At 46.1% G+C, this 19,519-nt stretch overlaps 2 protein-coding genes across 2 annotated transcripts in view; one reads left to right on the top strand and one right to left on the bottom strand.

The window, feature by feature from the left end:
* Positions 1-2,937: 2,937 nt before the first annotated feature.
* On the top strand, positions 2,938-10,460 carry RFESD (Rieske Fe-S domain containing). Its single transcript, XM_025199114.1, has 4 exons — positions 2,938-3,068; positions 8,746-8,926; positions 9,025-9,059; positions 9,880-10,460. The coding sequence occupies exons 2-4, from the start codon at positions 8,749-8,751 to the stop codon at positions 10,147-10,149; spliced, it is 483 nt and encodes a 160-aa protein (XP_025054899.1). The 5' UTR covers positions 2,938-3,068; positions 8,746-8,748; the 3' UTR covers positions 10,150-10,460.
* A 1,499-nt stretch (positions 10,461-11,959) lies between these two features.
* The window catches only part of SPATA9 (spermatogenesis associated 9), a 39,964-nt gene continuing 32,404 nt past the window's right edge, over positions 11,960-19,519 (bottom strand). Inside the window, exon 10 of the mRNA XM_006019712.3 lies at positions 11,960-14,232. Within this exon, the coding sequence (XP_006019774.2) occupies positions 13,975-14,232 (258 nt within the window). The 3' untranslated portion in view covers positions 11,960-13,974. The remainder of the gene's footprint in view (positions 14,233-19,519) is intronic.

The following is a 19,519-nucleotide window of genomic DNA, read 5'->3' as shown; positions in this document are numbered from 1 at the left end:
GCTCCTCCATGGCTGCCCCCGGACCCGCCAACTTTGTTGGGAAGCGCGAGGACGGCCGGCGCTTCCCCGCCGCATATGGAGGGGCTCTGCCGCCGCCTGGCCCCGCGGGAGGGTGGGCTGTGCACACACACACCGCAGCGAGCGCGCCTGGGATTTCTCCACCCAGCGACGGCTTCCCCCCACCTCCACAATCCCGCTTCTCTCCCTGTAGGCGCCCGAGGTGCGAGCATCGCCAGCCCCGCACGCCTCTCTCCTTCGCCTGCACCACGCGGTTACCTCCTCGCTCCCAGCCGCCGCATTTCTTAGCCTACCTGCCCGGGAGCCGCAAGCGAGACGGGGCACCTGTTGCAAGGAGTGTCCCTGCGCGCCATCTCCCTCCCAGGCATCACCCGCTGTCTCCGCGACCGCGGCTCGTGGCGGGGGTGCGGGAGGAGGTGCCCCCGGCTGTCAACCCTAGGGGAGGAGGGGGTCACTTGGATGCAAGCCAAAGCAGGACAGAGGATGTAGCGCGCTGCCTTTGTTAAGTTACCCGCCCCTCGGGAAACGCAAGGGGGAGGCTAGCAGGAGCACTGTTGCATCCTGTTTTAATCAAAGCACATCGAGGCGAAAGCTGTTCGCGGGTCTTAATAGGCAGCAGCCGGGCTCCTGCGGAAGACCCTGATCCTCGCCACGGGGCTTTCCTACACCTTTCAAACGGTGCGATAGGGAAGGGAAAGATTTGATGCAAACCGCGCTTGCTACTCCCGGGACGATTTGTGCTTTGATCCAAAACGGATGAATAGGTTCTCCCCCATCTCTTTCAGGCTCAGTTCCACCAGATGGCACTTTGAGGCAGGCTCACTTCCATCCACCCCGAAGAAAGTGACTCAGAAGAGGTTAAAGGAGGAAACCACATTTTTAAGGGGAAAAAGTAACAGGAAAAGTTTCAAGGAAGATGAAAATTATCTTCCTCCTCTGGACTCCCACTGGGAGTTAGAAATGTTGATTCTCAAAGGTTTGCCTAATGGGAAGCTGCAAGAATGAAGAAGCCCCACTTTTGTGGTGGTGGTCTGCATGTGGTCATTTGCTCTAGTGTTTCCCAACCTTTTCCATCCCAAGGCACTTACATTTTCCATGGCACACCTGTTAAGGCTTGCCCCATCCCGACTTATGAGCTCATTGCTGTGGCAAAATCCCCTTCTTCCCCCAGCTGTTCAGAAGCTCCCAACTGCACAGGCCCCACAGCCAGCACATGCAGTAGATCAGAGGCTCGCAGCCCCCAAGCAGTAGCCCAGTACCAGGCCACGAAGGGCGGGCTGCTGGTGCGCAGGAGGGTTGGCTGCAGGACCGGAAGTGACTCACATACTGCAGACTGGCAGCCAACCTTTTTATATACCGAGTATAAAAAAAGGGTTGGCTGCCGCTTCTGGACTGCAGTTTGCCAGTGCATAGTCACTTTCAGTCTACGGTTTGCTACTGCACAGTCTAAAATGGTTGGGAACCATGGCAGTAGATTAATTACCTGCTCCTTAGCTGACAAGTTCTGTGGGTAAATCTGATCTCCTACTAGACCAACTCAAGTAGTTGGCAAAATTTTTCTTTGCAAGCTTTCTAGTATTAATACCCTTCCTCAGGCTGAGGAAGTGTCTGCAGTGTGTGCGCTCTTTTTCCATTTCAAGCAGAAAGCTCGCAAAGAATTTTTTCCAGCTATTTCAGTTGATCTAGTAAGAGATTGGATTTACCCAAAGAACCTTGTCTATGTTCTTGGACCAACTTGGCTACAACCTGTACCTCCTGCTTGGTTAGTTTTTTCCCCTCTCTCCCTCCCCACAGCTAACACATGTGCAAGTCTTCTGTGAGTATCTCACTAACACTTTTTCCCACTTTTTCCAGGCAGTGGCTGGAGAACTTCCTATTCATCATGCTGAAATGCTCAGAGCACACCAGGGAGCTCTTTGTGCTGCAGCACACTAGTTGAAAAGCACTGATCTAAACACAGCTCTATGAAATCACCTGCTTTTTATCATTATTCTTGATGTTTCCTTCATGCCCACATATGGTGTTGCCCCCATTATTCAGCCTGGGCAGTATGTCTTCAGACGTACACACCCAACCGCATACAGCAGCAGTTCAGCCAGAGGCGGTGGCGGCATGCTTGCAGTTGTCAAATATCACCTCTCATTCCCAGTCACAGGAAAAACTACCTTGCATAAAAAAGAATGCCACTTCGTTGTGTTTGACCCAGACAGGTCACCATCCCAAGCCCTTTTATTCGCTTTTATTTACAGATCAAGTCCCAGGAGTGCAGTACCTGCTGCATGAGCGGTAGGTGCTCACCTGTGTGCACACTGTGGACGTCAGTGGCGTTAAGGGAACGCAGCCCTTTCCCTCCCCCAGGATGCGTCCCAAGCAGGAAGGGCTGGATGCAGAGTGCACTGGAGATGCCCAGCCAGATTTTTTAGGTGGAAAATTTGGAAGGAAAAGTAGCACACACTTGTTGAGGACTTGCTACAGGGAGCTGGGGCAGCCCTATCAAAGAGCAATGGGGTAAGTGGGGAAGCCAACAAGTACCACAGACATTTTTTTGAATTCCGTTCACTACAATGTCATCAATTCATTACGACCCTACACTCGCGAACAGCCTACGAAACTTGGAAAGAAATGGATGGTCTTATACCTATAAAAAGCCGGGTAAGAAACAAATCCCAGGGATTTAACGCCGCATCCTAAGGCTCTTTGTTCCCCCCCCACTACTTACTGCTGGGAATTATTTTTCTCTAAAAAACGCGGACAAGTAGCTGATGTGCTCAGGACCAGACGCGTATCAGCCCCAGGGAGATGCCCCGAGAGAAAGACGCCCTTTGGCTGGTCAGAGCTGACGACTTTCCTTTCACACTCGCGTCTCGCGCTCCCCGTGCTCAGGAGGGGCCAGCGCAGCCCCCGGCAGCGCTCGCCAACCCCGCCTCGCGGCGCCGCAGGCACCTGCGTCCAAGCGAGTCACGTGACCCGGTCTTTCCCCCACCCACGGAAGAGCCCGGTTTCTGTCAGGTGGTGCTGCTGCGAGATCCCCCCCACCCACGCCGGGGGTGGTAAGTGGCGAGTAGACGCCGAGGTTCCAGCGCCGGGGAAGGTGCCGGCTCCGCTACTCCAGCGCTTCCGGTTGCGAGCGGGAACTCTGGGCCGTGCCGGCCGCGGGGCTTGCCGGGAATTGTGGTCTCGGGCGGCCCCGAGGCGGGTGGGCGTGGCTCACGAAGGGGGCGGGGCCTGTCGTGTCCTGTGCGCGCGTTCGCTCGCGGCTGGGGGCGGGGCTGCTTGTCTGCTCTTCTCGGGCGTCCGCGGGACGCTGGGGCCTGCGGGGTGGGCAGGAACGGAGCCCAAAATCCCTTCAGGTCCTGCTTGTGCAGGGGCGGGCACCGAAGGGCAAGCGGAGGAGCTGGTGGGGTGGGGGCTGGAGCGGCCGTTTTTGGAAGGGGGTGATCCGCTCGCAGCGCGTCTGCATACGCAGCCCGAGGATGAGCTCATTGCTCTCGGTGCGCCGGGGGCGTGGCTGGCTCTAAGGGTGTGTACACGTGCACTTTAATGTGCGTTAGTGTCCCTAAAAACCATGGACTCTTGCTGATGTGCATTAAAGTAATGTGCCTTAAAGCATCACTAAAAACCTCCTCACATAAGAAATTCCTGCCCAGTAGAGCCTTCCATCCTTCTACTCTTCTGTGACATATGTAGCACCAAAACCTAAAGGAAATATGACTACATCCTGCTTGCACCAAGCAAGTTGGAGGTAAACAGACTAGCCCAGCCTTTCTCTGAGCCTAACCTGCATAAAATGAGCTGTTCCAAACAGGAGATTTTACCACACCTTTGACTTTCCTATGAAATATGAACTTTCATTTCTACCCAGGAGAATGTTTAGTCTCTTTTCTCCTGTGCCTGGAGAAGGGTGCTTGTGCCTGAAAGCTTGTAATTAAAGAAAATTTTGCAAAAATCTAGTTAGTCTAATAAAAGATACCACCTCTACCATGAGTTCTGGTCACTAAAAACCATGCGCTTTCTCTATTGCGCATTTTCTAGAGGTGCACGCATCCATTAGTCTGATACTGGATCGGCACCAATATAAAGAAAATTGATCGTATTGGAAATTGGTCTGGTTTGGTGGATAATTTGGCCGATAAATGCCCGTGCATGTGCACAGCCGCATTACAGCATGTAGGCAGCGAGGAGCACAGCCTGGCAGCTTGGAGAGCTGTGTGGGGCTGGTAAGTCTGGTGTAGTGGAAAGAGAAGGGGGAGGGAAGGGACATGGGGTAGCAGATCAAGGTCCCTGCGGAAAGAGAGGAGTGGAGTTGGGCAAGTGCTGCCCAGCCTGGGTGGGACAGAGCCACGGCTCGTCCGGGGAGTGCATGGTTGGGGTGGATCCTGCCACTGCACCGCTCGTTCGGGATCTGCACGGGATGGGCCAGGAAGAGGTCTGCACAGCCTTGGTCCCAGCCTGGCATCGGAAATTGGATCAGTACAAGCCGATATGCCTCCTTAAAAATCAGCATCAATATTGGCCCCCAAAATCTCTATCAGTGCACCCCTAGCATTTTCCTGGTTCTTTACAACGGAGGTACTAGATTTAATGTGCATTAACTAAAGTGTGTTGATGCGCCATTAAAACATCAGGACGCTGGGCCAGGTGGCTTGGTTACTGCTGTCAGTGTCAGAAATCCCTTGCTTGGCCCTCTTATGCTTTGCTCTTCTGTCACTGCTGAGAGCCAGTCCCCTCTGTAACTTTTGTATTTTGCCTTTTCAAACTTGAGGACATTTCTGGTGGATACTGGCTTTTCCTTGGGTGGTATTGAGTCTTCAGCTAATTGTAGGTGTTCACTTGCTGCCTAATCCAGTGTCAGAAGGAAAAAGCTGTGAATTCAAGTTAGCACAGTGACTATGCCTGTGTCTTTAAATGTGGGTGCAAAATGAGCTGTTGATCTAAACCGAGTCTGAACCAAATTTTCACGCTTGAGCACCTAGTTAGGCAGTCAAATAAGTGAGGCCTGGTTGCAAAGTTGACAACCACTTCCCTTGATTGTGGTAGGTATTTTGGGTGCTAAGCGCCACCCCTGACTAGGGCATTTATATTTGAATGTTTCACTGAGGATGGGTCCCTAATTGCAGGCACCTCATTTTTGAAGTTTGGTCTGTGATCTGCTGGAGGTTACACTCTCTGTCAATGAAGAGCTGGTATTAGGTAGTTTCTGATTTCCAGTCTTATAGTCCGAATGCTTTATGTGATGGGCTATCTGGTAATGATTTGGCCCAGGGGTTTTGAAAGGGCTTGGGATTCCCTTTCCTCATTAATCAGGCCCCAGAGACTCACCATCAATGTCCCCTGATTGGCCCCTTGGGTCACCTGGAGGGGGATAAAAGGGGCAGCTCAGCTGACTGGGGAGAGACCAGTGAGGGACTATGAGAAAGGATTTTCAAAGAGCTGGCCCAGTGGGGCAGAAGCAGTTGCCCCAGACAAACCTTAAGGAGTGGGACCTGCAGGCAGCAGTTGGACCCTCAGCATCGTGGCGTACAGCCGGCAGGAGAGGCTCCCCACTGGGCTCCAGGATCCCCTTATGAGAGGCTACAGCTAGCAGGAGAGGTTCCCCAGCTCCAGCAAGAAACTGAGCAGTGACCTGCTGGACCTGCAGCAACCTGCTTGTAGCTCCTCCAGCAAGAGGCCAGGAAGCTTGACATGAGGCAAGGGCTCCTGGAAGGTCAAAACCCCTAGCAGCTTGGAGCAGTACCACCACTGGTGGCTGTGTGGGAGAGTTTCTGTCTACCATGTGGGTGATCTGAGTTTAAGTCCCAGCTGGGTCAGGTAGGGGTGAACAAAGTGACTGAGCAATTCTTGTTGCAGTGGAAGGAGTTCATTGCGTTTTCCCTCACCTCCAGGTATCTAGGCCCTATACTTCTTGTTGTTTGACATTTTGTATTTTGTACATTTTATATTTCACCAACCAGTATTGTTTGTTCTGCTCTTTGTGTTTTATATCTTGTCAAACCTGTCTTTTGTCAACTGGATGAATATGTCTACGAGTGTAAGTGCCTACCCTTTATTGAATCCTGCCCCCTTGGGGTGTCATAGTGTCCCCTATACCCCCTGGTTTATACATGTTATGTTCCCACTACTGTTTTTTCTCATTAAAAGGTATATGGTTAAGTCCCCATTGGTGATCTGGTTCTGCTCTATAGGGGAAGGAGGGTCCCTACACCTCCCACAGCGCTTGTGCACCTGCTCTGATCCCTTTGATTGGAGAGGGTGTACATCTTGAAGTACCGCCCAGGTTACACTTGCTTTATGCGTATTCACAAAACAAGTCATGTCATGAAAGAAACATGACCCCTCAGAGGTGTCATGACCCAAAGGCATGATTTTGTGTGTGCTTCGGCACCAGAATTATCCCCGCCAAGTTGCAGCTTCATTGCACGGGAGAGTTTCCTGTTACAGAGGAAAACCCCGGTGCAGGGACGAGTTTCCTGCCTTTCTGCAGCTTCTTTTGCAGAGTGCATTGCTCAAGTTGCAAGAGGAATGCATGGTGCAAAAGAGTTCCCGCCACCGCATGCAAATTGGTTCCCCGCTATTGGCTAGTTTTAAATTATTCCCAAGTGGCGGCTAACGATTGGCCTGTTAGCCATATAAGAGGCTTGAGCAGTTTCCGCCCAAGCCGAAGAGGACTCCACATCCATCTCGTGGGGACTATGGATACACGGCAGGGTAATAGAGACCCTGTGTGAGATTCAGAGGAGCTTGGCAACCTGATCCATCGCCCACCTCTTCCCGTCTTCGAGCGCAAATTTTATAAGATGTATCTCCGATTCCGATTTTGGTGGTGCGTTCACCCAGAGCATCCGGAGCTCTGTTCCATGGAGCCTAGCAAACTCCACGCGACCGTCCGTGTTGTCTGTGTCTGTAACCGCAACTCAAGCAAGTTTTCCAGCCTACACCACTGCCATCTCGGTGTAAGTAAACAATCTTTAAAACTACCGCTAAGCGTTTGTGCCTAATTCCGGCTCGTCGCCCTCCCTCTCCGATCCAGCATGCCCGGGCTGCTGGCCACAGCCCGCGTGCAGCACGAAAAAGGGCTCGGGTCGCTCCCGGCCCGCTCGAGGGAAATGTATTCTCACAACTATGAGTGACAGTCACCATGTTTCTCTTGCTAGTTAAGATTTTTGTAGTATTGCCTGTAATTGAAGAGGATTGGATTATTCAAAGAAGCTATGCTACTGTTTGGCTAATACATAATCCGCTAGTAACTAGCCTGTTAAATACTGTTATTTATAACAATCCATGAGAGCTTTTATTAGAAATTATGCAATTGCTAAGCACAAAGAGCCACAGGAATGTCATAAATAACCCCTAATGTTTTAAATGAACATGATGGAGAGATGCATTCTGGAGAAGGTGTTAATTGATGTACTATAAGAAGAAAAGTAGCAAGTAGAACTCTCAGAAGTCTCTGATATTCTGTTATCAGCCCAGCCCAGCTTTCCAGTTATCCTCTTATCAGCTCTGGCAAGTTTTCTTCAGCAGTCCCATGCCTCATGTAAGGCCTGCTTTTCTGTGCTATGCAGGCCTGTTTCACAGAAAACCCTTCTTCAGGAAGCAGTTATATATGAAAAATAGCAGCCTTGGATGTGTTGGGGACATAGAAACAAACTGAGGCTACAACTCATTACTTTGAAGCTTCACTCCTTCATCCATTTTCCCATCTCTGCTGTACACTAGTGTGGATCTAAGGTATTGCTACGGCTTGCTGTGTTGCTGAGGAGTAAGATGTTCTTGTCTGTTTCAGAACTAGATTCATTTCCTTTAAAGTGGCGCCTCTCCCCCTTTATCTATTTTCTTTACTATGTAGAAATATTTGGGCTTTGCATCCTTTTTTATCCCTCAGCCTTTCTAGTCTCAAGGCACCCCTCTGTAAGTTTTTTAATGTAGTGGTACCCCAGTTCAAAAAATAATTTAACTACTATTGAGCATGGAAAAATAACAGAGCAATTCTTTTGTTGCAAAAAAACCTCGGACTGTAACAGGTCAGAATGCTTTTGATACTGTGGATTCCTATTTGAAATCTCTGGGTTTATTTCTTGAATCGTATGTAGGTCTTTGCAGACCTAAGTGCTAATATGTTGTGGTACCTCTTGGCACCTTTAAAAGGATTTTGTGGTACCCTAGTTGAAAATCACTGATTTGTAGTTTGTGGATTAACTCCCCTTGCTCTTATTTATATGGAGAATAAAGGGTTATTTAATTTGGTTAAGAATGGCACAAGAGGAATGAGAAGTCATTTAGAACTTGTTTAATGTCAGTCACACATGTAGGATTCACTGCTGCTATAACACAAACTTAAGTCTAGTCATGGATTTTACTGAAATGGCTACCAGGAAACTACTTCTTTTATCTAATAGGCAGGTTGTATGTTTTATTAGTGCCTATCCAGATAAAAATGTGGTTATGAACATTTTGAGTAAATAGTTTTATGAATGGCCAGAGTATCTGCAGACAAGGTTCCTTGGGTGAATTTGATATCTTTTATTAGACCAACCCAAATGGTTGGAGAATAGTTATTAAGCAAGCTTTCGGGTTCAAAAACCCTTCATCAGGCTAAGGAAGCTGCAGCAGTTGGTGTGTGCTCTTCCTGGATGGAATGAAAAGTATCTGCAGTATTCTTGTGTAACAACCCTAAATATTGTTTTATAAAATGTTGTTTTTTTTTTTTTTAAATATTTTTATTTAAAGAGCATGGATTCACACAATTCAACCAAAGAAGCTGATAAAGTGGAGACTGATTCTCTTGTCTATGTTGGTAGAGAAGAAGACATAAAAAGATCCCAAAGGGTAATAGCCAGCATGAATGGTAGAGAAGTTGTTGTTTTCTACTATGAAAAGAAATTTTATGCCCTGGACTCTCGCTGTTATCGTAAGTTTGTTTTGGTTTTTTTGTTTTATTATAAGTAACAATTTTAAATTAATCTAAAGTAGGTCATGATTCTAACTCCATATTCTACTACATTTTAGATGCAGGAGGTCCTTTACAACTCGCTGATATAGAGGTATGTAAACATTCTAAAAGTAACACACACACAGAGTCATTTAAAGTCTCTTCACGCACTTTTTAATCCCTATTTTTAAACTACTCTCTCACTTTGCACTAAATTATGTTCTCAGTAACACTAGAGTAATTCCACTGAAAACAGTGGGTTTACTTAGGATTTATACTAGTGTAAGTAGAGCAAAATTTGTCATCTTCTCTCTTCAAAGGATCATTCTTTTCTAGTCCTTAACTTCTCAAAGTCCAGAGTGTTCTCAATTCCTTGTGGTGTGAGAGAGAACCCAGGCCAGGTAGTCTTTAGACTAACACTATACTAAGTGCCTAATCATGTGTGCCTAATTCTTATTTGACACTGTTGAACAGTTATGAAATCCTTTGCTCTGTGAACACCAGAGAAACATGTTCTCTGTTAAAAGACACTTTGGAACAGCATTACTCCATTTAGGATTAAAAAAACCCCAAAACCTTCTTAAGTATATTCTCTTTTTGAGATAGAAACGACCATTAGCTGGGGTCAGAATCCTGCTTTTTTTCCCCTCTCTTGCTCTACCCAACAATGGTAGAGTACTGCCAGGTAAATGCATATAAAAGATTTAGAAGAAGGCCTAACATTGGGCAGTGGTAGAAAGAACCTCCCACATTATCTGATCCAGTGGTCCAGTCCGGGATAGCAGTAACTATGCTATTGAAAATAGAACTTGATGCTTCTACCTTGACAGCACAGGATGTTACAACTAGGCCACAAGACCATTTTCTGGCTTAGAGACATTTCACAGAGAAGAGTCAGATTCCAGTGAGTTATCGCGTTCTGTTTTTTTTAGGATATCAATGGACAGCCATGTATTATTTGTCCCTGGCATAAATATAAAATTACCTTGGCAACAGGAGAAGGATTGTATCAAGCAATTGACCCTACGGAGCCATCAGCCACACCAAAATGGAAATCCAAAGGAGTAAAGCAAAGAATTCATAGGGTTATTGTAGACAATGGAAATGTTTATGTGACTCCTCCTGACTTATCTGTCAGTTTTGACTCTGATTTCTATGCAGACAAATTAAAAAAGACTGGAGGGTCCATTGAGAAAAAATAATAGAACACCCAACATCAACATTTATGGCCAAAACGCAAACACTAACGAATACTCAGTGAAGGCATCACAATTACAAGATGAAGAAAAATTGTATGCAGTTATGTAAACTATTTTTAGATGTTGATATAAAATGAAATGTCACTGTTAATTTTATTGCTCTGAAAACATTCAGGAACATAGAAATGTGTAACATCATAAGGATATATCTGTGAGTCTCTAATATGTAAATCACCATTATGACAGTTTATTTTTGTTCTTGCCTTGCACAAAATATAAATGTAGTGTGTGTGTATATATTAGATCTGTCTGTAATGTGGGAAGTGTTAGAAACTAAGTTTCTGGAGTTAAATCTTTTAATCCTTCAGTAGGAAAAATATTTTAGGATATTATTCTTTATATTATAATTATTCATAAAGCAAGCTGACAAAGTTAAGTTAAATATCTATTTAAGGATAAAACTTGTTCTTATATATCAAATAATTTAGACCAGGAGCAGGCAGTTATTTGGGCCCATAGGCAGTTCAAGGGAACTCACAAGCTAGTCAGCAGCCCATGCCACTCCCGCCGTCAAAACCCCAACAGCCTGCAGCCAACACACCCTGTGGCTCCTCTGCACCTGTGCCCAGCAGCACCTGAGTACACAGCCCCAACCCTGGCCCACCCCATGCCCACTCCAGACTCACCCTGGCAGTGGTGGCAGTGGAGAGGAGCTGTAGGGCAGACCAGGCACAGGTTCCAGGCAGCTGCAGCAAGAAAGGCCCAGCAGTGGCGAGAGGGAGGCAGCTGCTTTTGCCCCAGACCTAACAGCAGCTTCTGTCCAGCTGCTGCTGCTGCTGCTCAGCATGGGTAGGTGGTCCGGTGCAGGTCGAAGTTGGGGCTGTGCGCACAGGTCCCTGCCAGTACCACAGGGGTGGGGCTGGCCGCGGTGGCAACTGCCACCACCGGGCTCTGCAGCTGGACTTTATTTGTAGCAGCCAACCTAGCCTTGCTGTGCACCCAAGGGTGGCAGCAGGACACACCATGGTCCAGATGGCACCTTGGCCAGGTGGAACTGAGGGGTCTGCTGTGGGCTGGACAAAGTCCCTCTGCAGTCTACTTCCAGCCTGCAGGCTGTATTTTGGCCACCCCTGGTTCAGACCTTCCATATAATCCTGAGTTTTAAATTTGATTGACTTTTCCAGGTCAGAGGAAAATCTGCATACTTTAAAAAAACAATCTTAACATGGGGTCAGATTTTCCTAAAGCCCAAGGTGTCACAGAAAACAAAGGAAAAGATCAACCTTCCCCTTTTTAAAGGGGAAGAGGAAAGCTCTTCTTTGGGACTTCCCCAAGAAGCAGCTTTATTCAGTCTCCGTCCCCTGAGAAGGCCCCCTGCAGTCAGCACTAGTGTGGCTTCACAAGGGGCAAGCCTCTGACTTTGGGACTCTGGCTCTTCTCAGTCCCCGGCTTCCCCAGTGATCCTCCACCTCTGGGAGCTCCTTTTCAGGCAGCTCCTGGGAAGGTGGGAGGGTATTTTCTAATTTAAAAGTAGAAGGTTATCAGGATGCTGATGTCCTAAGCAGCACAGTAGACGCTGCTTCAAAACAGTCTTCATTGTGCCATTCCAGTTCCCTGTCTTCACTTGGACTTTTCTCTGTCCGCTCTGGGACCTTTTCTCCAGCTCTCTCTGAGCTTCCCTCTTTATCCTCTGGCTCAGTTAGCCACACATGCAACAAAACAGTTACAAAACTATAGTCATACCCTGGGGACAACAGTCATCCAATACAATGAAACATTAAGTCATGGGGAACCAATTAGGGGCAGTCTCTGTGCCCTGCTGTCTTAGATTATGATCTGCCCTTGGGGTGAAAAGAGCATATAGAGCAGCAGTTCTCAACCAGGGGTGTGCAGCCCTCTGGCCCAGTCCAGTGCGGCGAGGAGCCACCTTGGTCCCCACCTGCGAGGCATGGGCATGGTTAAGGGGCAGGAGGAGCCATGCAATTGGCCCTTAAGGCAATGACCACAGACACCTGTGGTCATGAGAGAGATCAGGCTTAGGAAGCCCCAGGGTAGCCTCCTTTTTTTTCTAAAAGATAATATCAAGGTGGGGAGGGTGAGTGAAGAGGAGGGTGTTCAAAGAAAAACAGACTAGACAAGGGCTGAGTGGCCACCAGGGGGCACCATGGCCTCCCCTGGAACAGCACTTGTTACAAGGACCTACTTAGGGAACAGTTTGCAAGCGTTATTTACAGTAAAGCCTGCCCCCACTGAGCCCCACAAAGTGCTCTCCAGTGGGACTGCAGGCTAGAAGCCAGCTCACCTAGCTTCCTTCATCACACAAAGCACTTCTACATTTTAACGTGCATTTTCATGCCTATTTCTGCATGTGTGATTACCCGTTTTTCTTGGTACAAGTACTCATCTCTCTTATAGTGTCTGAACTCCTTCTGGTAGTGCATTAACCAGCGTGACTAGCAGCTATTGCGTGTGTTGTTTTTGCTTATGCTGTCCCCAAAATGGAAAATTTGTCATGCAACATAGTACTTTTTCAGGTTGGCATTTTTTTTTTGCCAAGTATACACACTGCTGTGTTTATTTTGAAGAAGTGTGCCTTGTACTTGGAGCAGAAGTTTCTAATGGTCTTTTGTTCCTATGGGAATTCATTATAGTCTCAGATCTGCCCACACAGAAAGCTTGGCGTCCTTGACAGAAGCTTTGCTTTCATATTAAAAAGTTTCATTGTCCCTAAGGAGCAGAACTGTCATTCAGGATGGGATGGAGTCTTCTGACAAATTGGAGATTATTAAAAGCATTACTCAGGATTGCTGCAATGTGAAAGCTTAGTGCTAGTGAGAAATCAAGGAACACTTTTAAATTACTGAATTGACTAATTGTGGTTGTGAGTCTTTGATCAAAGGAGACCATGCCTGGGCTCCAACTTTTTCATAGAAGTTAGGGAGACAAACAAAAGGAAGTACCGTCTTACTTGGGTTCCGTTTCAACCTACTGCTCCTCAACCATAAGTTTTTCTCATTTGAGCACCAGACTTTCTTGATACTCTTGCAAGCACTGCTTTGGGTATCTTACATATACACTTATGTGTGTATACAGAAGATACATATGCATTATGAAGGTAGGCACACACATGCTTGTGAAGTTTGGACCTCACTTTATTCAAAACTGGCCTTTAAAGTTGTATGGAAATATTAAAAAATATAGCATACATAATGGTATTGCTGCTACTCTAGAATTTTGCAGAATAGAATGTAGAAGAGCATATTTTGTCAGCTCTGAAGCCAAGCAGGTTTTTCTGTTCATGTTTCTGACATAACTGAATATGATAATTTTTAAATTACATAGCATTTTGGAAAATTTAAATATTGTGGTACAATGAAGGCAGGACAATCTGGATGAGAAGAATGGTTCAGTCACAGTAAATGTAACAAAGTACACATTAATCAGTTTACTCATAATCTACTAGTAGACTTAAGTATTAGACACTGACCAGTAGTATTTACTTTGATATATTAAACACCAGAATAAAAAGCCGTGCCTTTCACGCAAGATCAGGGATATTAACATACTAGCTTTCTGTGCCAGTGAAAAACTTGCTGTAGACTACAGTACCAAAAACATTCATAATAGGCCTCTCATAATATAACTATGCTGAATGACATGATTCCAAAGAAAGATGTTCATTTTTTTCACTAGATGGGAATAGTGAAGATACTAATCCACTTGTATCAACTGATACTTTTATTAACAGTAAATGTTAAGTGTGAGTATGTTATTTCCTTTGAGTCTTAAGGTATATTTAGCATACCAGCAAATAGCTCGCCATACGACTTAATTTTCATGTAGAACTACAGTGGATTTTTCCTGGTCCAGTGCAGAATGTAGGATGTGAATACTGCTGCTTATTGAATTTTCAACAGGAAATTCAGAAACGACGTGTTTCACTGGAGAGGGTACTGTACATCTTGCTGCATCTTCGTATTTCAGGGATAAATCTTTTTTATCAACACTGTCCTTTGTGTTTTCTCTGGAGGACTTTCCTTGAATAATCTCTTTTATTTTACTTAGTACTGTGTTAATAAAGAGTGCCTATTTAAAAGAATAAAGATATATTTTAGTTTGAGAAACCCAGGAATTTGGACTATATATTGTTGTGTGTATACACTTAAAATGACCATCAGCCATATTAAGTACACTTTAATTTGAGGCTTTATAACACATACTGATACATTAACAACAAAGGGCTTGATCCTGGAAGATACTGAGCACTCCAGTCACAATATAGCCAAGAACTTAAGCATGTGCTTAGTATTAAGCATGCATGTATTCCAAATGAAATCAGTGGTACTGCATAGATGCTTACCATTATATACATAGACAGACACGGTTCTTTGGGTAAATGTGATATCTATTAGACTAACTAAATAGTTGGAAAAATTGTTCTTTGCAAGCTTTCAGGCACAACCACCCTTCTTCAGGCATATGGAGAGTCTGATGGTGTTTTGTGTGCTCTCCTGGGTGGAATGGAGCCAATGTGCAAAACGTAGGTGGCAGGGACAAGAAATGTAAAACCTGCAAACATTTCTCCACCACTCCCACAATAACTACATCCCACAACAGAATCATCACCATTTCTGGATCTTACATCTGTACCTCCAGAAATATCTCATCCAGTGCACTAAATGCTCTGATGGAATATATGTAAGAGAAACCAAACAACGACTATGTACCAGAATGAATGCATGCCGAAAATCTATCAAAGACAAAAATACCCAATTACCTGTGGGTGCACACTTCTCACAAGACAACCACTCTCTCTCCAATCTCTTAGTTCTAATCCTCAAAAGGAATCTATAAAACACCTTTTGTAGATAAACCTATGAACTTCACTTCATAAGTCTACTGGATACAAAAAAAAATCATGGACTAAATATAGACATTGGATTTATGGCACATTATAACCTGCGTGCCATCTGATAACCCCAAGTAACCTGTCTGCATTTTACCAGCTATATTCAATTACCAGGTCAACATCCTCCCCTCACACCTGTCTCACAAGTATTGTCTCCCATTCCCTCTGATCTTCACAGCCATGCATTTGCATTTTCACAAACCTGCATTTTGCATGTTGGCTTCCATTCCACCCAGGAGAGCATACAAAACACCAGCAGGCTCTCCCTATGCCTGAAGAAAGGTGTTTGTGCCTGAAAGCTTGCAAAGAACAAATTTTCCAATGAATTAGTTGGTCTAATAAAAGATACCACATTTACCCAAAGAACCTTGTCTGCCTATGTCCTTAGATCATCATGGCTACAACCGTATTCCATTATGTACAGACTCAAGTGCTTTGATGGATCAGGGCCAGCAAGCTTACTTCGTTGGATCAAGCATTTGATAGAGGTTCCATCACCACAGTACTTAAGCTATCTCTGCTTGTAGTTTAAAATGACTTGCTCCTAGGGTAAGTGCCATTATGTCTTACAAACACATTGATACAGTTATTCCTGTAAAACAGTTTTCCCTATAGGATGTAAATGCTTACAATCTATTCAGCTATTTTAGAGTTTTTCCATTGTCTTAAAAAGCAGCAAAACTTGCTTCTTAAGAAATCAAACTTCTATGGTGCTTTAGGTTTTACATTTAACCCCCTCTTTAATATACCTCACTGAAGGATAGCGTTCATTTGAATTTTGGTGTTTAATGTATTTTTGACATTTGCACTGGAAAGACAGAATCATTAACTGAGACTACCGACCGAGACTTTACAGCAAAGTCAGGAATACGGTAGCTATACACATTTTTAGATTCTTGCATGAATAATTTACATCCCTCACTCTGACTTTTCTTTGCCTCCCATTTTTTCCATGAAGATTTTTGTAATTTAATAATATGCCAACCTATTACAGTTCTCAACAAGCAGTATTTTTCTTTTTCTACGTCTTATATTTTTTTGAAACACAGTTACCATATTTACTTGAATCCAAAGACGAGTTTGTTTGTTTTGTTTATATTCCCCCAATCAGCATAATGGGGACAGGGGAGGGGGAAGTCCTATCTTAGATTTGAGTTACCAGCCCCAGGGTAGGCAGTGGTTCAGGTCTGGCTTCAGCCCCTGGGTTCAGAGTCAAAGCTGGAGCTGAGTCCCCACCTGCCCTTGGCCGGGGTGGCTTGTGCAGTGTGGGAAGGGGTGCATGGCAGGAGGAGTGCATGAGACAGACCACATAATGGGGATGTTAGGGGGAGTGCATCGGGGAGATCTCACAGGCTACCTTTCTCTGGCCATTTGTCCCATTCCCCCCTACCCCGCCTCCCGCTTACATTCAGCTCTGCCTCCAGATCCCGCCCTGGACAGGCACAGAAGGGAAGGCATGGGCTTGTGGGGGGCAATAGGTTGGGGAGGAAGGTAGGGAAGGCAAGAGGTGGTGGTCTGGCCCCTTGCTCCCCCCCCCGCCCCAACTGTTGTGGGAAGACAAATTTAAGATGGCTCTCCAATAATCAGATTTTATACATGGAAAATGATAACTAATTTATAATTTTCCATGTACTGAATCTAATGATTGGAGGCTCATCTTAAATTCAAAACCATCTTGGATCTAGGTAGATACAGTATATTCCTGTCAAATAACTGTGTACAGTGCTCCTCAATATCTTCATTAATGATCTGGATTCAGGCGTCAGATGCAGACTGGCAAAGTTCACGGATGACACTAAACTATGGGGGAAGGCAGTCATGCTGGAGGACAGGCTGGGGATACAGGCTGACCTGGACACACTTGCAGGGCAGGTGTACCAAAACCTGATGGCATTCAACATAGAGAAATGCAGGGTACTTCACCTTGGGAGAAAAAAACCAGCATTGTACTTACAGGCTCGGCCATGCTACGCTTGCTGGCACCACTACCGAAAGAGACTTGGGGGTCTTGATTGACCACAAGATAAACGTGAGCCCCTAATGCGATGCTGTGGCCGGCAAAGCAAACCAAACTCTGGCATGCATCCACCAATGCATCTCAAGAAAAACCAGGGATATCATCCTCCCGCTTTACTTGGCCTCAGTGAGGCCACAGCTGGAATACTGTGTCCAGTTTTGGATCCCCCCACTTCAGGAGGGATGTGGGTAAGCTCGAGAGAGTCCAGAGGAGAGCCACCCATATGATCAAAGGCCAAGGGAGCAAGCCTTATGAAGAGAGGCTGAGGGACATGGAACTCTTCAGCCTGGCGAAGAGAAGGCTCAGGGGGGACTCGGCGGCTGCCTATAAGTATATAAGGGGCGTGCGTCAGGATCTGGGAGAGCACTTGTTCGCCAGAGTTCCCCAAGGGATAACTAGGTCTAACAGCCACAAACTTCTAGAAGGTCAATTCAGACTCAATATAAGGAAAAACTTCTTTACAGTCCGAGTGTCCAAAGTCTGGAACAGACTCCCCCCAGAGGTGGTGCAAGCACCTACTCTGGACTCATTCAAAAGGCATTTGGATGTTTATCTTGCTGGGATCATTTGATCCCTGCAGACTTCCTGCCTCTGGCAGCGGGGATGGACTCATAGATGTAGGGTCGGAAGGGACCTTGTAGATCTTCTAGTCCGAACCCCCTGCCTGGGCAGGAGAAAAAATCCTGGATGCAGAGTCCCAAGCACACACCCAGGCTTAAGCTTGCAACTCTGTGGCCCCAGAGTCAGGACACTGCCCCCTGATCAGGCGAGTGGCCCTCCTTTGGATCATCTCAATGCTGTCCACATTCCTCCTGAAGTGCGGCACCCAGAACTGGACGCAGTACTCCAACTGCAGCCTGACCAATGTCGCATAGAGGGGGAGGATCACCTCCTTGGAACTGCTCGTGATGCATCTGTGGATGCATGACAAGGTGCGATTAGCCTTACTGACCGCTTCCTCACATTGGCGGCCCATGATCATGTTGGAATCAATAATGACTCCAAGATCCTTTTCTGCCTCTGTGCTGATGAGAAGGGAATTCCCCAGCCTGTAGGTATGCTGCTGGTTCTTCCTCCCCAGGTGCAGTACCTTGCACTTGTCAGTATTGAATCCTATCCTATTCTGATCCACCCACCCCTGTAACCTGTCAAGATCTAGTTGTAGCCTGTCCCTCCCTTCTAGCGTGCCCACCTCTCCCCACATATTAGTGTCATCCGCGAATCTGAACAAGGTGCTTTTCACCCCCTTGTCCAAGTCGCTGATGAAGATCGCCCGTAGTTTAGCGTCATCCGTGAACTTTGCCAGACCACATTGGGATTGAGGTCTCATTGCGTAAGGCCCTAGAGATATGCAGGAAGAAAGCAGTGCCTTTGAAAATCTTCCACCTGTTTGTAACTATTTAAAGACACAAACAGGTCGCAGATGTATGGGAGGGTGGGGGGGAAGGGATGAAGAGGTGGCTGGTACCATTGCCCAGAGCTACTGATAAGACTCTGGTTTTAATTTTTGTAGATTTCCTAAAATTTTGCAGTTAAGGCTAACACCTTCCATGATAGGAAACTCAGAATCTAAATTTTTGGAAGGTTTCAGCCAAATTAGTTTGGCTGTTCTCTGACAAGGTGATAGGGAAACTTTTTTGCCATTTTTAGAAATTCTGATAAGCTTTTCTTTCAGTGGTGGTGCCACTGTGCTTTAGAACAGGACCTTGAAATCAGGTGCAGGGGGTGACCCTGCATGTCCTAGCCATGCCTTTTGTTCCTTTTCAAGATTAATTTGACAAAGAAGTCAGCTTCTAACAAACTGCACTTTGCACAGACTTCAGGTCTGCTAGAATGTGTCCGCCAAGTCTAACTGTTCTCCCACTGCTGAGCATACTTCTGCCCATTACAGCTCCTACAAGTGATTACACTGCATGTGTGCTATCTCCACAGAGAGATGTTCTAACCCAGGACTTTCCTTATCATTACAGCTCCTCATTACTACTGACTTTGGTAGGAAAAGACAATTAAATTGAAAGCGGGGAGGGAGACTGACTGTCTTATGCCTCCACTGTGCTTCCAGAAGTATAGAGAAGCTAGCCACCTGCCTTGAATTTAAGGAGAGGAAGGAAAGGCACAGATTGGGGGAAAGAGATGGATGGAAGGGTGGAGGGAAAAAGAGACATTGTTGGGACTTGTGAGACAAGAAGGTTCGGACTGGGACTTGCTGGATAAGGAAATGGGATCTAGGCTGACAAGACTAGGCTGGGATTATTTGGGCAAGAAGACTGGGCCTGCAAATGATAAAGCTGTAGAGGAAAGACTATGACTCACTAGATAAAGAGCTTGGACTAACTGGACAATAGGATAGGTGCTTGGGGACAGTGAGTGAGATTATGGATAGAAGATTCATAGATTCATAGATGTTAGGGTCGGAAGGGACCTCAATAGATCATCGAGTCCGACCC

The sequence above is a fragment of the Alligator sinensis genome, unplaced genomic scaffold, assembly GCF_000455745.1.
Source record: "Alligator sinensis unplaced genomic scaffold, ASM45574v1 scaffold223_1, whole genome shotgun sequence".
Lineage (NCBI taxonomy): Eukaryota > Metazoa > Chordata > Crocodylia > Alligatoridae > Alligator > Alligator sinensis.
The sequence above is the reverse complement of the archived record's forward strand: the minus strand, read 5'-3'. Positions and strand labels throughout refer to the sequence as shown.

What these genes read in the sequence shown, in the direction of transcription:
- RFESD (XM_025199114.1), top strand. Translation starts at nt 8,749, where the DNA reads ATGGATTCACACAATTCAACCAAAGAAGCTGATAAAGTGGAGACTGAT. An exon ending in CCTGGACTCTCGCTGTTATC is followed by an intron (nt 8,927 to 9,024) that starts GTAAGTTTGTTT and finishes ACTACATTTTAG; the next exon opens with ATGCAGGAGGTCCTTTACAA. An exon ending in TACAACTCGCTGATATAGAG is followed by an intron (nt 9,060 to 9,879) that starts GTATGTAAACAT and finishes TGTTTTTTTTAG; the next exon opens with GATATCAATGGACAGCCATG.